Source organism: Scylla paramamosain, chromosome 20, assembly GCF_035594125.1.
Source record: "Scylla paramamosain isolate STU-SP2022 chromosome 20, ASM3559412v1, whole genome shotgun sequence".
NCBI classification, from domain to species: Eukaryota; Metazoa; Arthropoda; class Malacostraca; order Decapoda; family Portunidae; genus Scylla; species Scylla paramamosain.
The window spans coordinates 18,693,907-18,710,570 of record NC_087170.1 but is presented as its reverse complement, the minus strand read 5'-3'; the positions used below and the strand labels follow the sequence as shown (position 1 = coordinate 18,710,570).

Genomic DNA, 16,664 nt, shown 5'->3' with positions numbered 1-16,664 from the left:
CATTACCCTCCTTTTCTTCTTATCTTTCGTATTTTCTTTTACCGTCGCCTCTTAACGTGTGGCTTGTAGGTGGTTGCGTGTGTTATGCTGTAATTATCTCATTTTTTCATTCCTGTTAATTGCTTGTAAATTGTGTCGGCTGTTTTCCATATTCTTACAGTGTGCGAAGATTTAAGTTGGTCTTCGTATGCAGTCGAGGAATCTCTTACCAGAAGTTTATTCCGTTGGTGTTCTTTGCACTTCTTACTGCGGCACCAAACACTGGCTGGCTGGCGTGATGTTCGCGTGCTGGTTTGGCAAATGACGTGCGATATTTTCAGATCACGTCGTTATCATTGGTATCTGTATATGATGTCCGTAATCCCGCAGTGTTTTTTTGCTCCTTATCTCAGTTACTTTCATCAGGCTCTTGTGGGGTTTTCTTTGTGGGGTGTCCTTTTTTCACTTCAAGAAACAGTCTAACGAGTATTCTAAATCACCAGTTGGAAAAAAAAAAAACAACTACAGTAATTACTTTTGTGTGTTTTGAACTCAGACTGTTTAAGAATATGATCTCATCTGGTTCTGGAATGTTCAAATCTTTTCTTACGACTGAGGTTACTGATCTATTTTATCTCTTTATGTGTGGAGGAGATTGACATTGAGGCATGGGATTAGAAAGACAGACTGTTCCATTGTCCTCAAAGAAAAAAAATACTTAAATAAAACAAAAACGATGGCTATTTATAGTTCCAGAGGTGCGCTGACATTGATTCCTTGAATCAGTTAGCATGGAAAAAAAGAAAGAAAAAAAAATAGGCAGAGTTCCAACATTTAGCTTACACAGGGATGACACAATGAAGATCTTAGTTGACTTCTACATTAGTAAAGTAGACAGAATATGGGTGACAGTGAGTGGAAAGTCTTGTGCTCAATATTAACAAGGCTTCACGAACGCTGAGTGGGATTTGTACCATGAAAACACACACACACACACACACACAAAGCGGACGAGGCAACATTGCTGAAAAGGGACACAATGATGATAAAAAGAAAGGTGTTGTGTGTGTGTGTGTGTGTCCGAGTGCCCGCCAATACATTTTTTTTTAATGATTTTCCCTGAACGGCATTGAAACTATTTATTTTCCAAGTGTGAGCCCTTTTTTGTTTTTCATTCTTCTCAACTTTTTTCTTTTTTTCCCTCTCGGTGGGAGCAACGCACTTAGATACATCGATCCGTAGATATATATATATATATATATATATATATATATATATATATATATATATATATATATATATATATATATATATATATATATATATATATATATATATATATATATATATATATATATATATAAGAGAAGGGTGATCGAGTCTTTCCATTCAGCCCATTCCCTTCTTTCATTGTGCAAATTCAGGAGTGTGAGGTCCTGTCATGATCCAGTTCTCCAGCACTTTGTCGATTGATATGTCCTTTTTACATCAATATTCTTCTACTTTTCATCATTCATCCATCTGTAATCTTAGAGAAAAAATTTAATCTGATAATAGGGATATGCTCCTTACTTAAGAGAAACCATTGTACAAACGTAAAATATTCTTTTGACTTCTTATGAGTGATGCGAAGATGAGAACCATATTTCTATTTAAAAAAAAAAAAATGATAAAATAGAATATCGTTGCGTTTCCTAAGCTTCCTGAAGTTCACGTGTTACAAGTTTTGTGTTTTGTGTTGCACATATCCTGAAAGGTGCCGACTTAATCGTGTCTCCTCGTTTTGTCTTCTTTTCCTCCTTAAGAATCTAACAAAATAATTGGCACAAACACGTATTGTTTCCTGGAATTCTGGGTCTTTTACACGGGTATAACTGTGTTAGCTTCGAGAGAGAGAGAGAGAGAGAGAGAGAGAGAGAGAGAGAGAGAGAGAGAGAGAGAGAGAGAGAGAGAGAGAGAGAGAGAGAGAGAGAGAGAGAGAGGAGAGAGGGAAACGTGCCCACGAACAGAAACCACAGAAAAGACGATGAAAAACTGAAAAGATACAAGAGGAAGGAAAAAAAACGGGAAAAAAAATATCAAGAAAATGAAAAAAAAAAGAAAAAAAACAAAACTGCACTGACACATGAAAAAGATAAAGCAAACGGCGTCCCTTGGAGGATATATATTAGAAAAACATGCCAGAAAAAAAAAAAGATGGCAAACTTAATTTTTTTATGCAACTATGACACATTAGAGATACAAAAGAAGTAAAAGAGCAAACATTAAATTGCGACTTTACCTCAACAATTTAAGACTGAGGAACGAAAAGAAACACTGAAAACACGTTGATGAGTTTTCGGCGAAACACAATATTACAAAAAAAAAAAAAGCAAAAATAAAAAAAATCTAAAATATTCCCAGAAATAATAATAATAATAATAAAAAAAAAAACAATATCGACACATCCTCTCCTGGCCTCATCAAGAAACAATTTATGGGTAGATTGCCAGTAAAGATTGAAAACACAACTCATTACGTCTCACTCTATTACGCGTTATTTTTCCCACTTTTTTCTTCCCGGCAAAGCCACAATCTTCTCAGGGACGCACCATCACGCCGCGGAATTGACTGAAGAAAGCAAACATAGTGAGGTGTGTTTGGATGAAAGCATGTAAATATTTTGATTCCCCCCGCCCCCCCCTCTCTCTCTCTCTCTCTCTCTCCTCAGTATATGAAATTATTAATAAAGAGTTGTAACAGAAGAAAGAGTGAAATTTATCCTCTCCCCGTCTCTGGTTTTCTTTACAATAGTACCTTCGTGCACTAACCAGAACTCTCCAGGGTCTGTCCTAGTTATCAGCATGGACTCACCCCAGTTAACTTGTTCCAGCCCCTTCACTGCTTTACTCAACACAGGATGCCAGTTCTTTAATTCAGCAGCAGCAGTTAATCATAAAAGAGTTGTCAGTTCACTGTAACTTTTCCAGCCCATCTTAAATATCATTATATACCCACCGTTCCTATGAACATAAAAAGAAAGTTAACATACACACAATGTGTCTCCTGTAAGAAACATATCTCCCTTATCAGATAAAAAGAAACTAGAGAATGGAAATTTTTTCACTTCTATTAGGGACTGGAAGAATACTGAGATTAAAAATTTCTCCGCAAACTACAAAATTTTAAATAATGAAAAGTAAAAAAAAATATTGATATTCAAAGTTAATATTAATCAATAAAGTGTGTTTTCTTTTACTTTGTAAACTTTGTTTGAAAGTGAAATTTGGTTAAATGTTTATCTCTACTCCGTTCCTATGAACATGGAGAATATTTAACATACTCCATAATGTGTTTCCTTTTAGTAAGGAACATATGTCTAATTAGAATCAAATAAAAATTTTGAGACACGGTAATTTAAAAAAAAATTTTGATGCCCGGACATTAAAGAAAATAAACATTTTAAATCATGAAAACTAAAAAAAAAAATTTATATCAAAAAGTTTATATCAATCAATAATAGTGTGGCTATTTGACTTTCTAAACTATGTTTATAAGTGTTGAATTTGACTATATAGTCAAAAAGTTGTGCTTACTCTCTGCCTGGACAAGTGTTAACTCCGGACATCATCCTCCCGTACCAGCCCCCGGCCACCAGCATCCTCCATTCTCCAAGGTCTGTTAAAATAGTGTAGATAAAATGTCAAGACTTATGAAAACACGGTCCTTTAGAACGAGGCCACGGTTTTTAACATAATACTGGAGCCAGAGTAAAGTAGTGTAGTTAAGTTACACACCCTGAAGGTTTGATACTGTTTATGTATAAAAAAAAAAAAAAAAAATACCTTGCATTACCTTGTGTAGAACTTCCCTGGCATCACCTCCAAGCTGGCGGGAATCTGTCTTGGCATTTGCTTCTGTTGCCACATCCTGAATATTCTGCTCCTGGCAAGTGAGAGGCTGCAAGGTTTGGCGCCACTTACGGCATTCCATAAGTGAATCAGTGACTGGAGTCATGAACGCCATGTTCTCTTATTTCCCACCCCACAACGCGCAGCGTGACCAGGACGTGGAGCCCCGGCGCGGCGACCTCCTCGAGGCCCTGGTGGACCTCGATAGTGCCCTGATGGCGGGCGCTCGGCATGCCCGGTGGCGGCGCGTGGTTCTAGCCGTGGTGGTGGCGGCGATGGCGGCGGTCACCGCAGCAGAGGTGGCTGCCCTCGCCGCCCACCAGGTGAAGATGGGCGGCAGCGCCCTGGTAGTGGGCGCGTGCATCGCGGTGACGCTGCTGTTCCCTGTCATCCTGCTGGTGGGGTGGCTGTGGCTGTTGCTGGGCCACCTGCTGCTGGCTCTGCTGGTGGCCGCGCTGCTCACCTACGGCCAGCTGCCGTGGTTTATGCTGCTCACACAGCTGCAGGTTCCTATGCAGGCGATGCAGCACGTTATGGCAGGTTACCTGGTGCTCAAGGTCACCCTCAGCACCGTCATCTTTGGGCTGGCGGGCACAGCCCCTCCCCGAGCCTACGCCATGGGCTGAGCGGCCTTCACGTCAACTCCCCCTCACATTTCTCGCATTTCCCCCTCTAAAAATAAATAAATAAATAAAAATAAATAAATAAAATAAAATAAAATAAAACAAATAAAAAAACTGAGACCACTGACACACCACACACCGGGACAGCGAGATCACAACCCCTCGGGTTACATCCCGTACCTACTTGCTGCTAGGTGAACAGGGACTACACATTAAGAGGTTCGCCCATTTGCCTCGCCGCGCCCGGGATTCGAACTCGGGCCTTCTTGGTTGTGAGCCGAGTGTGTGTGTGTGTGTGTGTGTGTGTGTGTGTGTGTGTGTGTGAATAAACGGCCACTACGTACACTTAATTCACAGCTGAATTAACGTTGGTGGCGCAGAGAGAAACATTCACAGATTTAATTAAAACCACCAGATTGCCGCGCGTGCAGTGTCTCGTGGCGCTGGTGCTCGTTGCTGTTTTGCCTCAGACTCAGTGTTTCTATTAAGTACTGGTGCCCCCCGGGAGACTGGTGAACGGGAGGCTGGTGAAGCAGACTGGTGAGAGACTACGGACTTAACACACATCGGAACAGTGGATTTAATGGCTAAGGTGGACTGGTTAACATGGATCGGAAAAAAAAAATACTAGTTACAGTAAATTGGAAACTGGTTCATGATCGACTGTTAGCGGGCAGGCAGACGTACGTGAGTGAGGAGAGACGGAAGCCAAGTACACATTTCAAATTAACTTACACGTACATAAATCAACGCAGAAAATGTAGAGATCAATGCACGAATTGCCGGGGAAAAAGAACTGCACTGCAAAACAAGACAAGTTTAAAAAGCTACAGAAAGAGGCAGATGCAAAAGCCGCAGAACACGGTAGATTCAAATGCTACAGAACAAGGGAGGTTTAAATATGGCTGAACTGGGCAGATTTACGAGTACTAGCTGTATTTTTCCTTCCACGTACGCATACACGAAGGAAAAAATCTACACACACACTCCTTTGGGTAGTAACAAAGCACTTACAGATCCACTCACTTCCTGGAAATCGTCTGACATTTTCCTTGTAAGTACAACACATCCTTACCTCGCTGGTAGCCGCCGTGGAGGGGCAGCCGCCGTGCCCGAACAGCAGTGTGTCCCTCACCGTGGTCTGCAATGAGGAAACTTAGTTAATTAATGATGCAATATTTCAGCGAAGGGCGATGAGCCTATGTGTATACCTCCGTGAACAGCTGTGTGTGTGTGTGTGTGTGTGTGTGTGTGTGTGTGTGTGTGTGTGCATAATACGTAAGAGCATACAGAGATGAGCACATCACACTGCGCATGCTGTAATACTGATGGGAAACACATTCGTCATACACTTTTACACACAGACTCTGAGACGCTGCCCATTGTGTTTTCTCTCCTTCCTGTGACTTGAACTGCTTCGGGAGGGAGTGGCAAGACGCTCTGAAACTAACTGGCCTTGTAGATCGTTCAACACAGAAGGCTGGAAATCGCTTCCATGAAAATCACTAACCACGATGCACGCACACACACACACACACACACACACACACACACAGAGAGAGAGAGAGAGAGAGAGAGAGAGAGAGAGAGAGAGAGAGAGAGAGAGAGAGAGAGAGAGAGAGAGAGAGAGAGAGAGAGAATTTCCTAATTTTATTATCACACTACTTTAATATCTATTTATTCATCTATATACTTACTTATTCATTCATTAACTTATTAATTTACAATAGATTCTATTGGCCTCCAGGATAATAAATTAAATGAATGTATTCGCACATTGTATCTATTGCGCCATGACTGTCACACACACACACACACACACACACACACTCCCACGGGGGCTTCAAAATCAGGACGCGTAAACACAACGACTTCTCTTTAAGACGTGCCACACTTTTAGGAGTTTTCTCTTTTCCTAACACAAAGACACACGAGGGAGCAAGACTGTCCTGCTCACTCTGAACTCCTCTCACTACTTGTTAAGCTAAAGACAAAGCAGATTAACAGGCTGCAGAGCAAATCAGCTTTGCGCGCTACAAAACAAGGCAAGTTTAAAAGCTACTGAAGGAAGCAGATGCATTTACGAGTACTGACTGTTGGATAAGGTAAGTTTACAGACCGCAGAACAAAGCAGCTTCACATTCTGCCGGACAAGGTAGGTTAGCAGGTTACAGAAGAAGGCAGGTTTGCAGGTTACATAACAGAGCAGACATACAGACTCCAACAGAACCTGTCCTCACTGCGGTCCCCCCAAAGAAGTACGTAGGTGAATAGAAGCGTCACACAACAACAACACATCACAAATCAAAGTGCTGAGTGAGGTACAAGTGCAGTATTTTGTGATTGTTATGCACTTGTTTGCCGAGTGGTTTGTAAAATTGAGGCATGAAATTCTCTGAGTGTCTGTGTATATTACATTTTAGTTTTTTAATCATTCTTACATGTTATTTACTATTACCCTGCAACGATACAACTTCTAACGTTTACTGAGTTTATGCATACACACACCTGCTCTCTACGGGACGGGACTCGTAACTAGGCGTCTGTTGTACTGTCATCATGTTAGAGTTTCCATGGGTACATTAAGATGACAAAGTTTAGGATGTTAATGTGGTGTGTGTGCTTACTGGTTTGTATGTAATATGGGTACATTTCTCTCTCTCTCTCTCTCTCTCTCTCTCTCTCTCTCTCTCTCTCTCTCTCTCTCTAATCAGTACACCAAAACACAATAAGATCAGCAAATGAGCCACACTTCCTATATAAGGCGCCGCCACACTCACCCGCTGCACTGAACCCCCCAAAAAAACATGACGCGCACTGTTTCCCAATTGGCGAACAAGAAAAAATGAATGTATTGTTCTGTTCTCGAATTATAGCGAGCGACAAAATATGCATGAGAGTTTGAGCCAAGTGTAGTGGGGACAAGGCTGGGGAGGAGAGGGGCTAGGGAGGAGAGGGGCTGGGGTGGAGAGGGGGCGGAGGTGGAGAGGGTGCTGGGGTGAAGAGGAGGCTGGGGAACAGTAGTGCTAGAGAGTGCGATGCTGCGTGGGAGTGGAGGGGATGTTGCTTCACGAGAGTTAAGGGGGATGATGCTCATTGTGATGGAGAGGATTGGATGTGGTGCTGCGTAGATGGTGGAAGGAGTGAGGGTCAATACGGAGAGTCACGAATGGTTATAGAGACGGCCCATGACGCAACAGCACGGCAGGGAGTAAGATGCGCAGCCGTAAAGCGAATTAATCACACGATCAGTTATTCCTTCACTAATAGTTCACCACATGACACCAAGGCCCGTATTCTAAAACATTTTGCTCTCTCACCACGATAAAGACTGTTTCTCGTGTTAAAAATGTAGAAATATGGTTAATTTGTCACTATATCCATAAAAAAAGCCTTAAGAACTCGTGTCACCAGCCAGAGCCTTCACTCACCGCTATTTTCCAGTGACGTCACTTTATGCTCATTGACGAACGAAACAACGATGCAGCGGAAACTTAAAAAAAAAAAAAATAAATAAAGTAAATAAATAAATAAAAAAATTGTAACTTCATCACATGCTAGTATTGGAGGAAGTCAATGAGGAGAGTTAAAAATAGACCAATACCCCTTACCTTCTCTTTGTCCACCATTAGGAGCCGCCCACACGGTGGCCAGAAAGGGACCCGCCAGGTTATAGTAAAGGTTAACATCCTCCCTGGGACGGAAAAGCGCTTAGGTCCATTTGAAAACGTCCAAGTGTATCGAACCCAACGACAATGAGACGAAGGCGGAGGCGGAGGCGGAGGCGTAGGCGACGGAGGAGGAAGCAGAGGCAACAGAGGAGGAGGAGGGGGAGGAAGGGGAAGAGAAGGGCAATGATAATTGATAGGCCAATCCTCCACAGGTCGTTAGCAGGTCCGGGTGGAGAGGAAAGGCGGATCAACCAGGCAACTCGGTGGTTGAGTCCGTGACGCTTAATAATTTGGTGTTGGGTGGGAAATGTCCGTGAAGCGGCGGGCTGTGGGAGGCGCCGAGACCTGCAGTGGCGCAAACTGAGCCAGGAGTGTTTGTGTAGTTTTTTGAAGAAGTTTATTTCCTCGTAAGTAAAGACACAGGAGCACAGACGATTTCCTCTCTTTCCCTCAGTCATCACACTCCTCCTCGTCCTACATTTCCTCCACCTGATTCATCTCCATCTCTCGCCATAAAGGAAATTATTCTGATTCAAGGTATTCTAGACTCAAAATACGATATAAAAACTATACTATAACCGACACGAAAAATCTATCAGGGTCTCGAAACTAGCCACGCCCTTTTACCTTCATTCTCTTTAACTCCTGACGCACGCAATAGCCACAGTTATATAAAGACCGTGACTTGGTGAGGCAACAATAACAAGAAAACGATGCAATGTTATTTTATGGAACATGAGACTCCTTATACAAAAATATACATGTGGAGATTGGCGATTTCTGAGTCCTAAACATTGCTATTACTACTACTACTACTACTACTACTACTATAAGCACCACCACCTTTTCAAACCAGTCTTGAGTCTTGAGCAAGGGGTAGACAGGCATTGTTCTTTGAAAGAGGTGTGAGCCTTAAAAAGTTCATTCACCGCCTCGATGTCTGGGAACTCAGGGGCGCTTTGTGTAAGACATTCTCCTCTTGAGTTAATAAACCAACGGGGCAACGAATAGAAGCTCTCATCTAAGGCCAAACAATACCTGCTTTCATCTCACCGTGACACTGGAGAAGACAAAGTTGTGGGCGCAGTGACTTAGTCTGACCTAAGTTAGTTACGCTTGTAGATACGAGTATATATTTTTGTTGTGTCCGGTGATTCAAGGTAGTTATAGATGGTTATACATAAATAGTTCTAGTAGTAATCAATAGGTAGACAGCAATCTCTAATACTCCAGGATAGTTAGATACATTAATAGATATAGACGAATAGATGAATAGGTATAAATAGACAGATAAGTAAAGACAGACAGACAGACAAATAGATAGTCTCCATACCAGATCCTTCTTGTAATATATCTGCACTGTAGTTCATCAGAGGCAACGGTGCAGTGACAACCTTGCGCAGTCACCTTCAATTCCTGTTGAACTTTCATTCAATCCTACGTCCTCTGATCAAAACCTGACAATAGGTAGATTCTTGCAGGTCAGAGGACTTATTGAGGGAGCAAGCTGCACTACACACAGTGGAAGCGAGTGGTGTATGTTAAATATTGACCAAGATTATAATGTATGGAGACGGTGCAATGACCTCTAAGACTGGCATTCGAGTCCCACCAATACATAAACTATTCTTTTTTCTTTTTTACTCTTTATCAAGTCGATTAAAGTCAGGCAGTCACTCGTGACCTGGTTATAACTTCAGTCAAGCGGCGCGGGACTACTGGGATAACTTGGGTTTTGTTAGGCGCCTCTACAGACCATTTATTTGCCCCGGCCGCCACAGACTGACTCCGCCATTACTTGACCAATAGCCGAACATAGATGATGAGACAATAGAAGTGCTAGTGTAAGTGTGAGAGAGAGAGAGAGAGAGAGAGAGAGAGAGAGAGAGAGAGAGAGAGAGAGAGAGAGAGAGAGAGAGAGAGAGAGAGAGAGAGAGAGAGAGACCTCCTCTGATTAACATGACTGTGAAGGACATTCAAAGAATGACAGTGGGAAGCAGCAAGCACAAATCCAGCCTTGCCCCGCCTCCTAAAGGGGACAGCGGTGCCCACGTACGATGTCTGCGCACACACACACACACACACACACACACACACACACACACACACACACACTAACAAAGCGACGGATCAACACATTTATTCTATTTGTAGTCAAAGCAATCACAGTGGTATTAATAACAAACAGCAATTACGAGTAATACTGATGCTGATGCTGCTACTACTATTCCTATCACAACTGCTACTACTACTACTACTACTACTACTACTACTACCATTATTATTATTTCTTTATCTAACAGCCTCAAGCCAGCCTGGGGCGCGTCAGAACAGCCTCAGCCGTACCGTCGAGATGCACTTAGGCCCGGCTGTTTCCTTTCTCTTTTTATCGCTATAACTTTGAGAAATTTCATATTCCCAACAACCTGGGAGTGACTCCAGTCCTCCGCCGCCGCCACCACCAACATCGCCTGCACCACCCGCACCCTCCGTGGCCCCAAACTTTTCTCCTGGCAACAATCGGCCATAATAGTGCGTTTAAAGATAGTTTTTGGCTATTTCTCTTTACTTACTATCGGGAGACCGTCAAGGTGGGCTTAAAAATACCTGATTCTATTTTTCTGTCTAGCGCAGGCTCGAGGGAGAGTCTAGAGTGATACAGCATACTGCTTATTAGACTTCGATTCCGGCAAAGAATTCTGAAACGTTAGATTAGACTTGGCTCTCTCTCTCTCTCTCTCTCTCTCTCTCTCTCTCTCTCTCTCTCTCTCTCTCTCTCTCTCTCTCTGGGTCGTATTGAGAAACACTTGTGCGCCTCACCTCCACTACATTCAAGTCTCTATAGTTGAAGTTACACAGATTTTTAAGGATGTTTTTTTTATGATTCTACCGACCGATTGACAAGATTTCTACTTTATTAACAGAAGAAACACTCTTGAGAACCCGGCTTATCATCCCTTTGGCTTCGAAAAATAGTCGTGGTGAGGGAGCAGAGCGTTTCTGGATATGTACCTTTCTCTCTCAGCCAGTCATCACAGAACTCTTGGTCAGGTCCCGCTTTTCGCAACACAATACACAACACTTGGCTTCACGCTATGTATTGCCACGCCAGGGAAAAGTCTGCTTTCCTCTGTTTCCTTTTCGTGTTTTCTTACAGCTTAGAATTTCTTCAAGAGGATAGCCTGGTGTTGGCTCACCTCGCGACTCGTGCTTCCTTCGTGCAAGGGCGTCTGGTGAACACGATTGGAGAGCACGATTGGGGAGTTTGGTAAGCAACTTAAATGATTTTAATGAGTTTGGGGGCACGTATGGTGAACACATTTGGTGAACACACTTGCTGAATTAGGTACGTATGTTTGGTGAACTTGGTGAGTTGAATGAGCAAGATTAATGAGCAGGTTTGGTGACCACATTTGGTGAGCACGTCTGGTAAGTTTGGTGAGGTGGATGCGTGTCAAGTGAGCACACTTGGTGAACTCTGCTTTCACCACAACACCAGAAAGTTAAGTCCTCACTTGTGCCAATAAAATATGCTCTTAAAACACCAGGTGAGGGCTGAAAGTTTGCGAACCACATCAAAACAGCGGAGGTTTAGGAGCGAGCGAGACGAGGCGGGACGGGTGGTGTGTGTGTGTGTGTGTGTGTGTGTGTGTGTGTGTGTGTGTGTGTGTATGTGTATACTGCACCTGGTCATGTCGATGAATAATGCCACACCGAGGCTGTGACGCGGGCCAGGTCAAGGTCATGCTTAATGAGACGCCAAATAAAAGTACAGTCAGTGGCTAAAGGTGATGGATCCTCCCGCAGGCTGCCGGGCCGCGCACACTTCGCCTCCACTCCGATGACTTGATGTGGTGCAAGATGCGCGCGCCGCCGTGACGGGCATACCAAGGGGCGCCGCCACGTCTGATAACAGAAGAATTAACAAGTTTTCTGGTATAAGGAAAGAGGAATGAAATAATGAAACAGGAAGTGAACGTAAGAACAATAATCGTTTTGTGATGATATTAAGAGCCAGTACTTTTATAAATTTTTGAGCTCTGAAGTACTATTTTCAAAGATCACATCAGTTATTTGTTTTGTTTTCATGATTAATAGTTCAAAATCGTCGCTAACTATCACTTGAATCATGAAAACACTTCAAAACCACAGTAACTTCCACCAGAATTTGTTAAATGTATGAAAATATGATACATGTCCCTGTTTCATTCTGTAACCATCCACAAAACACTACCTTACTCGCACCACCACCACCATCACCACCGCCGCCGCCTCACCGCCGACACGGGTAACAAAGGTAATTCCAGGCACTCGCGGGTCTTGATGAAGCTCTGGGTGTCGCGGGTCGCGTCACCTGCTCTCGTATGCCACTCCCGAAGCGGCGGCAGACTAACACGGGACACCCGACACATGGGAACTAATAGTGCGAGTAACATCATAAGCGAGCACACACACACACACACACACACACACACACACACACATACACGATATCTCAAGGGAGGGAGAGGTTTGTGTGTGTGTGTGTGTGTGTGTGTGTGTGTGTGTGTGCGCGCGTTATAAGACGTGGGAGGAAACAAGTGGTGATTATTGCATAGTTTACCTCTCCATTTTCAGTTGTCATGGCCACTAATCTTCACGCGGCAAACACTACAGGACGCGTGACACATTTGCTCTTCCTTTTTGCATCCCCTGGCTCGTTCTGACACTATTTTTCCTCATTTCTGTATTCCTTAGTTTCTCTTTACTCCCTCTCCTGCTCCCCCCCCCCGCTCTCTCTCTCTCTCTCTCTCTCTCTCTCTCTCTCTCTCTCTCTCTCTCTCTCTCTCTCTCTCTCTCTCTCTCTCTCTCTCTCCTCTTCCGCCTCCTCCTTTACCATATAAAACTTGCACTAATGTAACGTTCACGTAATGGAATGAATAAAAGAAGGAAGCTTTGAAATGATTCCTTCTCTACTTCCCTTCTTTTCTTCCTTCTAATGGGTGACTGTGAGTGGGTGACGCTGCAGTGAAGACGGTGAAATAAAGACTGAAATAATGAACTAAAGAAGGGTTGCAGTGGAGGTGTGACGGCAGGGTGCCAAGAAGGGTGTGATGCTGGAGTGGTGACGGTGTAGATGTTGCAGAAGAGTGCCTGTGGATGGGTCAAGTAGAGGGTGACGCTAAAGGGGTGACGGTGGTTGCTACTCTAAAGGTGCTATGGAGTTCTTTACGTCTTGCTAACGGGGATGAAGAGGAGAACGGGTTTAAATTGTCTTAAGGGAATAAATGGAGTAGGGAGGAAGGGCAGTAGAATAGAGGGTGCCTAGTAATAAACAAAGTGAAAGGGAAATGGACAAGGAAGGGATAGGAGAGAGAAGAAATGAGGGAAGGACAGGAAGGGGGAAGCAGGGATGAGGGAAGGATAGGAGAGGGAAGAAGGGGTAAGGGAAGGATAAGAGAGGCAAGAAGCTCAAGGAAGAAGAGAAAATATGTACACATTTTTCTTTTTTTCTTTTTTACCAAGATTAAACTCCATTCCGCCATGACGGAAACTTTCGTGGCTGAAACAACAATTTATTTTTTTCTTTTTTGTCTTGAATAAAATTTCTTGAAAGCAACAAATTATTTTAGTGGAAAAACAAAATGTGCTCTGAAGAGGAACATTTTTCTTCCGCGATGCTCGTCTCTTCTTCTTCCTCTTCCTCCTCCTCCTTTTTTCTCTTCCTGTTCCGCATCGCGTCGCGGTAAGACAAGGAAGGCAATGAAAAGTAGCTAAGAAATCAATGTTACTTATACACTCACGGGACGCGCCAAGAACACACACACACACACACACACACACACACACACACACAATTAACCGAAGCGGATGTAGTACAGAACACACGAAATTGAAGGAGGAGGAGGAGGAGGAAGAGGAGGAGGTAGGATTCAAGGAACGCGACATGATTGGCTGGTTGCTGAAGGATTCCGACCAAACAACACTCAGGAAAAAATTTGCATGTTATTGAGCAGCAAGGGATGTGTTGGGGAGAGAAAGAGAAAGGGAAGGGGAAAGGGAGACGAAGGAAAAAGTGAAGGGAAAGAGATAGGGAGATCACGGTAAAGAATAAGGGTATGGTAAAGGAAGAGTTATAAACGAAGATGGGATGAAAGGACAGAAAAAAAAAAGTAAGAAATCGGGTACAAAAAAGAGGCAAAAAAAATGTGATGGTGATGGGGGAGGAGGAGGAAGAGGAAGAGAAAAGTAAACGAAACGAAAAAAAAGAAAAAGAAAAAGAAGGAAGAAATAGGGAAAAAGGAAAAGGAGACAAGAGAGGCATTATTCAAAGCAAACAAAAGCATGAATCAGTAACAAGAACACAAAAGAAAAACAAGGTGGACAAAAAAAAAGCAAGCAAACCAAAATGGACAATGAAGATAAAAACGCAGAAAAAAAATGACAACGAAGAGAGAGAGAGAGAGAGAGAGAGAGAGAGAGAGAGAGAGAGAGAGAGAGATTCTTTATCAATTCTCTGGTTGTCTCGAAGCTTCAAACGGGCGGCTGCGGAGCTTCGAAATGCACAGCTCGAGGCGGCTTTCAGGGACGTCAGGATTTGTTCTCCTTTTTTTTCGGAGCATTTCACGAGAGAGAGAGAGAGAGAGAGAGAGAGAGGCAATGGGGCAAGGAAAGGGCTGGCTGGCAGGGAGCTTTAGGAAGTGTCTGGTAAATAAAAGAGGCCTCGCAAAGGTCGTGTTGGTCGTGTAAGTTGTGGTGGTCAGCCTCGGCATGTCCTCTCACCCTCTGTCACCTCTCACCTATCTCTGTCATCTCTTTCTCTCTCTCTCTCTCTCTCTCTCTCTCTCTCTCTCTCTCTCTCTCTCTCTCTCTCCTCTCTCTCTCTCTCTCTCAGTAGCAGAAGTAGTAGTTGTAGTTTAGTAGTAGTAGTAGTAGTTTTAGGGGTGGTTTTATGGGGTAGTGGTGGTGGTGGTGGTGGTGGTGGTGGTGGTGGTGGTGGTAGTAGTAGTAGTAGTAGTAGTAGTAGTAGTAGTAGTAGTAGTAGTGGTGGTGGTGGTGGTGGTTTGTAATTATTATCATTATTATTATTATTATTATTATTATTATTATTATTATTATTATTATTAGTAGTAGTAGTAAGTAGTAGTAGTAGTAGTAGTAGTGGTAAAAATGACAACGTCTGTACCACTACTACCACTACTACTACTACTACTACTACTACGACTACTACCACTACTAACAATAAAAAAAACACCACACACCACCACCACCACCACCACAAACACCACCACCACCACCACCAACAACAACAACAACAAAACCAAAACAAGCAAAATAAATAAAAAGATCACTGAACTGAAAAAAAAAAAGTTTGAAACCCTTTGAGACTTGTGCGTGTGTGCGTTTGTGTGCAGGTGTGTGTGGTGTGTGTGTGTGTGTGTGTGTGTGTGTGTGTGTGTGTGTGTGTGTGTGTGTGTGAGAGAGAGAGAGATCCGCAATGCTGTCTAAAACCCCAAAATTCTATACTAAAATACTGTTTGCATTCAGTATTTTTATTCCTTCCTGTATCGAACATATCCTCTTTCTGCGACATCTGGGGCCTTTCTCTTACTATTTTATTCCCCTCTTTTTGCTCCACGTGGTTGGTCGGGTCGCCTCTCTCCCTCCCATGGATTTGCTTCTAATAGCTGGGATTGTCTGGGTCGAGCTTGAAAACACGGTAATTGGAATGTTTTATTTGTTGTGAATTATGTGTGTTGTAAAGAGAGAGAGAGAGAGAGAGAGAGAGAGAGAGAGAGAGAGAGAGAGAGAGAGAGAGAGAGAGAGAGAGAGAGAGAGAGAGAAATATTACCTTCTGGAACATCTCGGTTAATGCTAGATTCCCGCCTCTTCTCTCTCTCTCTCTCTCTCTCTCTCTCTCTCTCTCTCTCTCTCTCTCTCTCTCTCTCTCTCTCTCTCTCTCACGGATCAGCTTCGATATATTAAAAACAGTTCCTTGCTAAAGCTAAAGAAGATAGTGAATATGAAATACGAGGAAAGGAGGAAGGAAGGAAAGAAGGAAGGAAGGAGGGAAGGAAGGGAAGAAAGAAAGAGCGAAGAAAGAACATACAAGTAAGAAAAAAATGAGACAGAAAGCATAGAAGCAGATGAAAAGATGAAAAGAGGAGGGAGGAGGAAAAAAAAAAACCGGTATAATGTAAAACGATATAAGAAAGATCAAGGAAAGAGAGAGAGAGAGAGGAGAGAGAGACGAGAGAGAGAAGAGAGAGAGAGGAGAGAGAGAGAGAGAGAGAGAGAGAGAGAGAGAGAGGAGAGAGAGAGAGAGAGAGTCTGGGATATAAGCATAAGGTTAAAAACAAATAAAATTATGCAAATATGAAGTCTTATCATTATTACTGCTATAATAATAATAATAATAATAATAATAATAATAATAATAATAATAATAATAATAATAATAAATAATAATAATATAGTTATCATTACTATCATCATCATCTCCTGCTGCAAAGTGATTTAGC

The 16,664-nt window shown here is 42.8% G+C and overlaps 1 protein-coding gene across 3 annotated transcripts in view; it reads right to left on the bottom strand.

Moving 5' to 3' along the window:
- LOC135110554 (uncharacterized) overlaps positions 1–16,664 on the bottom strand; it is a 243,583-nt gene that overhangs the window by 17,116 nt on the left and 209,803 nt on the right. For all 3 annotated transcript variants that reach the window (XM_064022976.1, XM_064022978.1, XM_064022977.1), the window contains exon 7: positions 5,568–5,633. In XM_064022976.1, the coding sequence (XP_063879046.1) occupies positions 5,568–5,633 (66 nt within the window). The remainder of the gene's footprint in view (positions 1–5,567; positions 5,634–16,664) is intronic.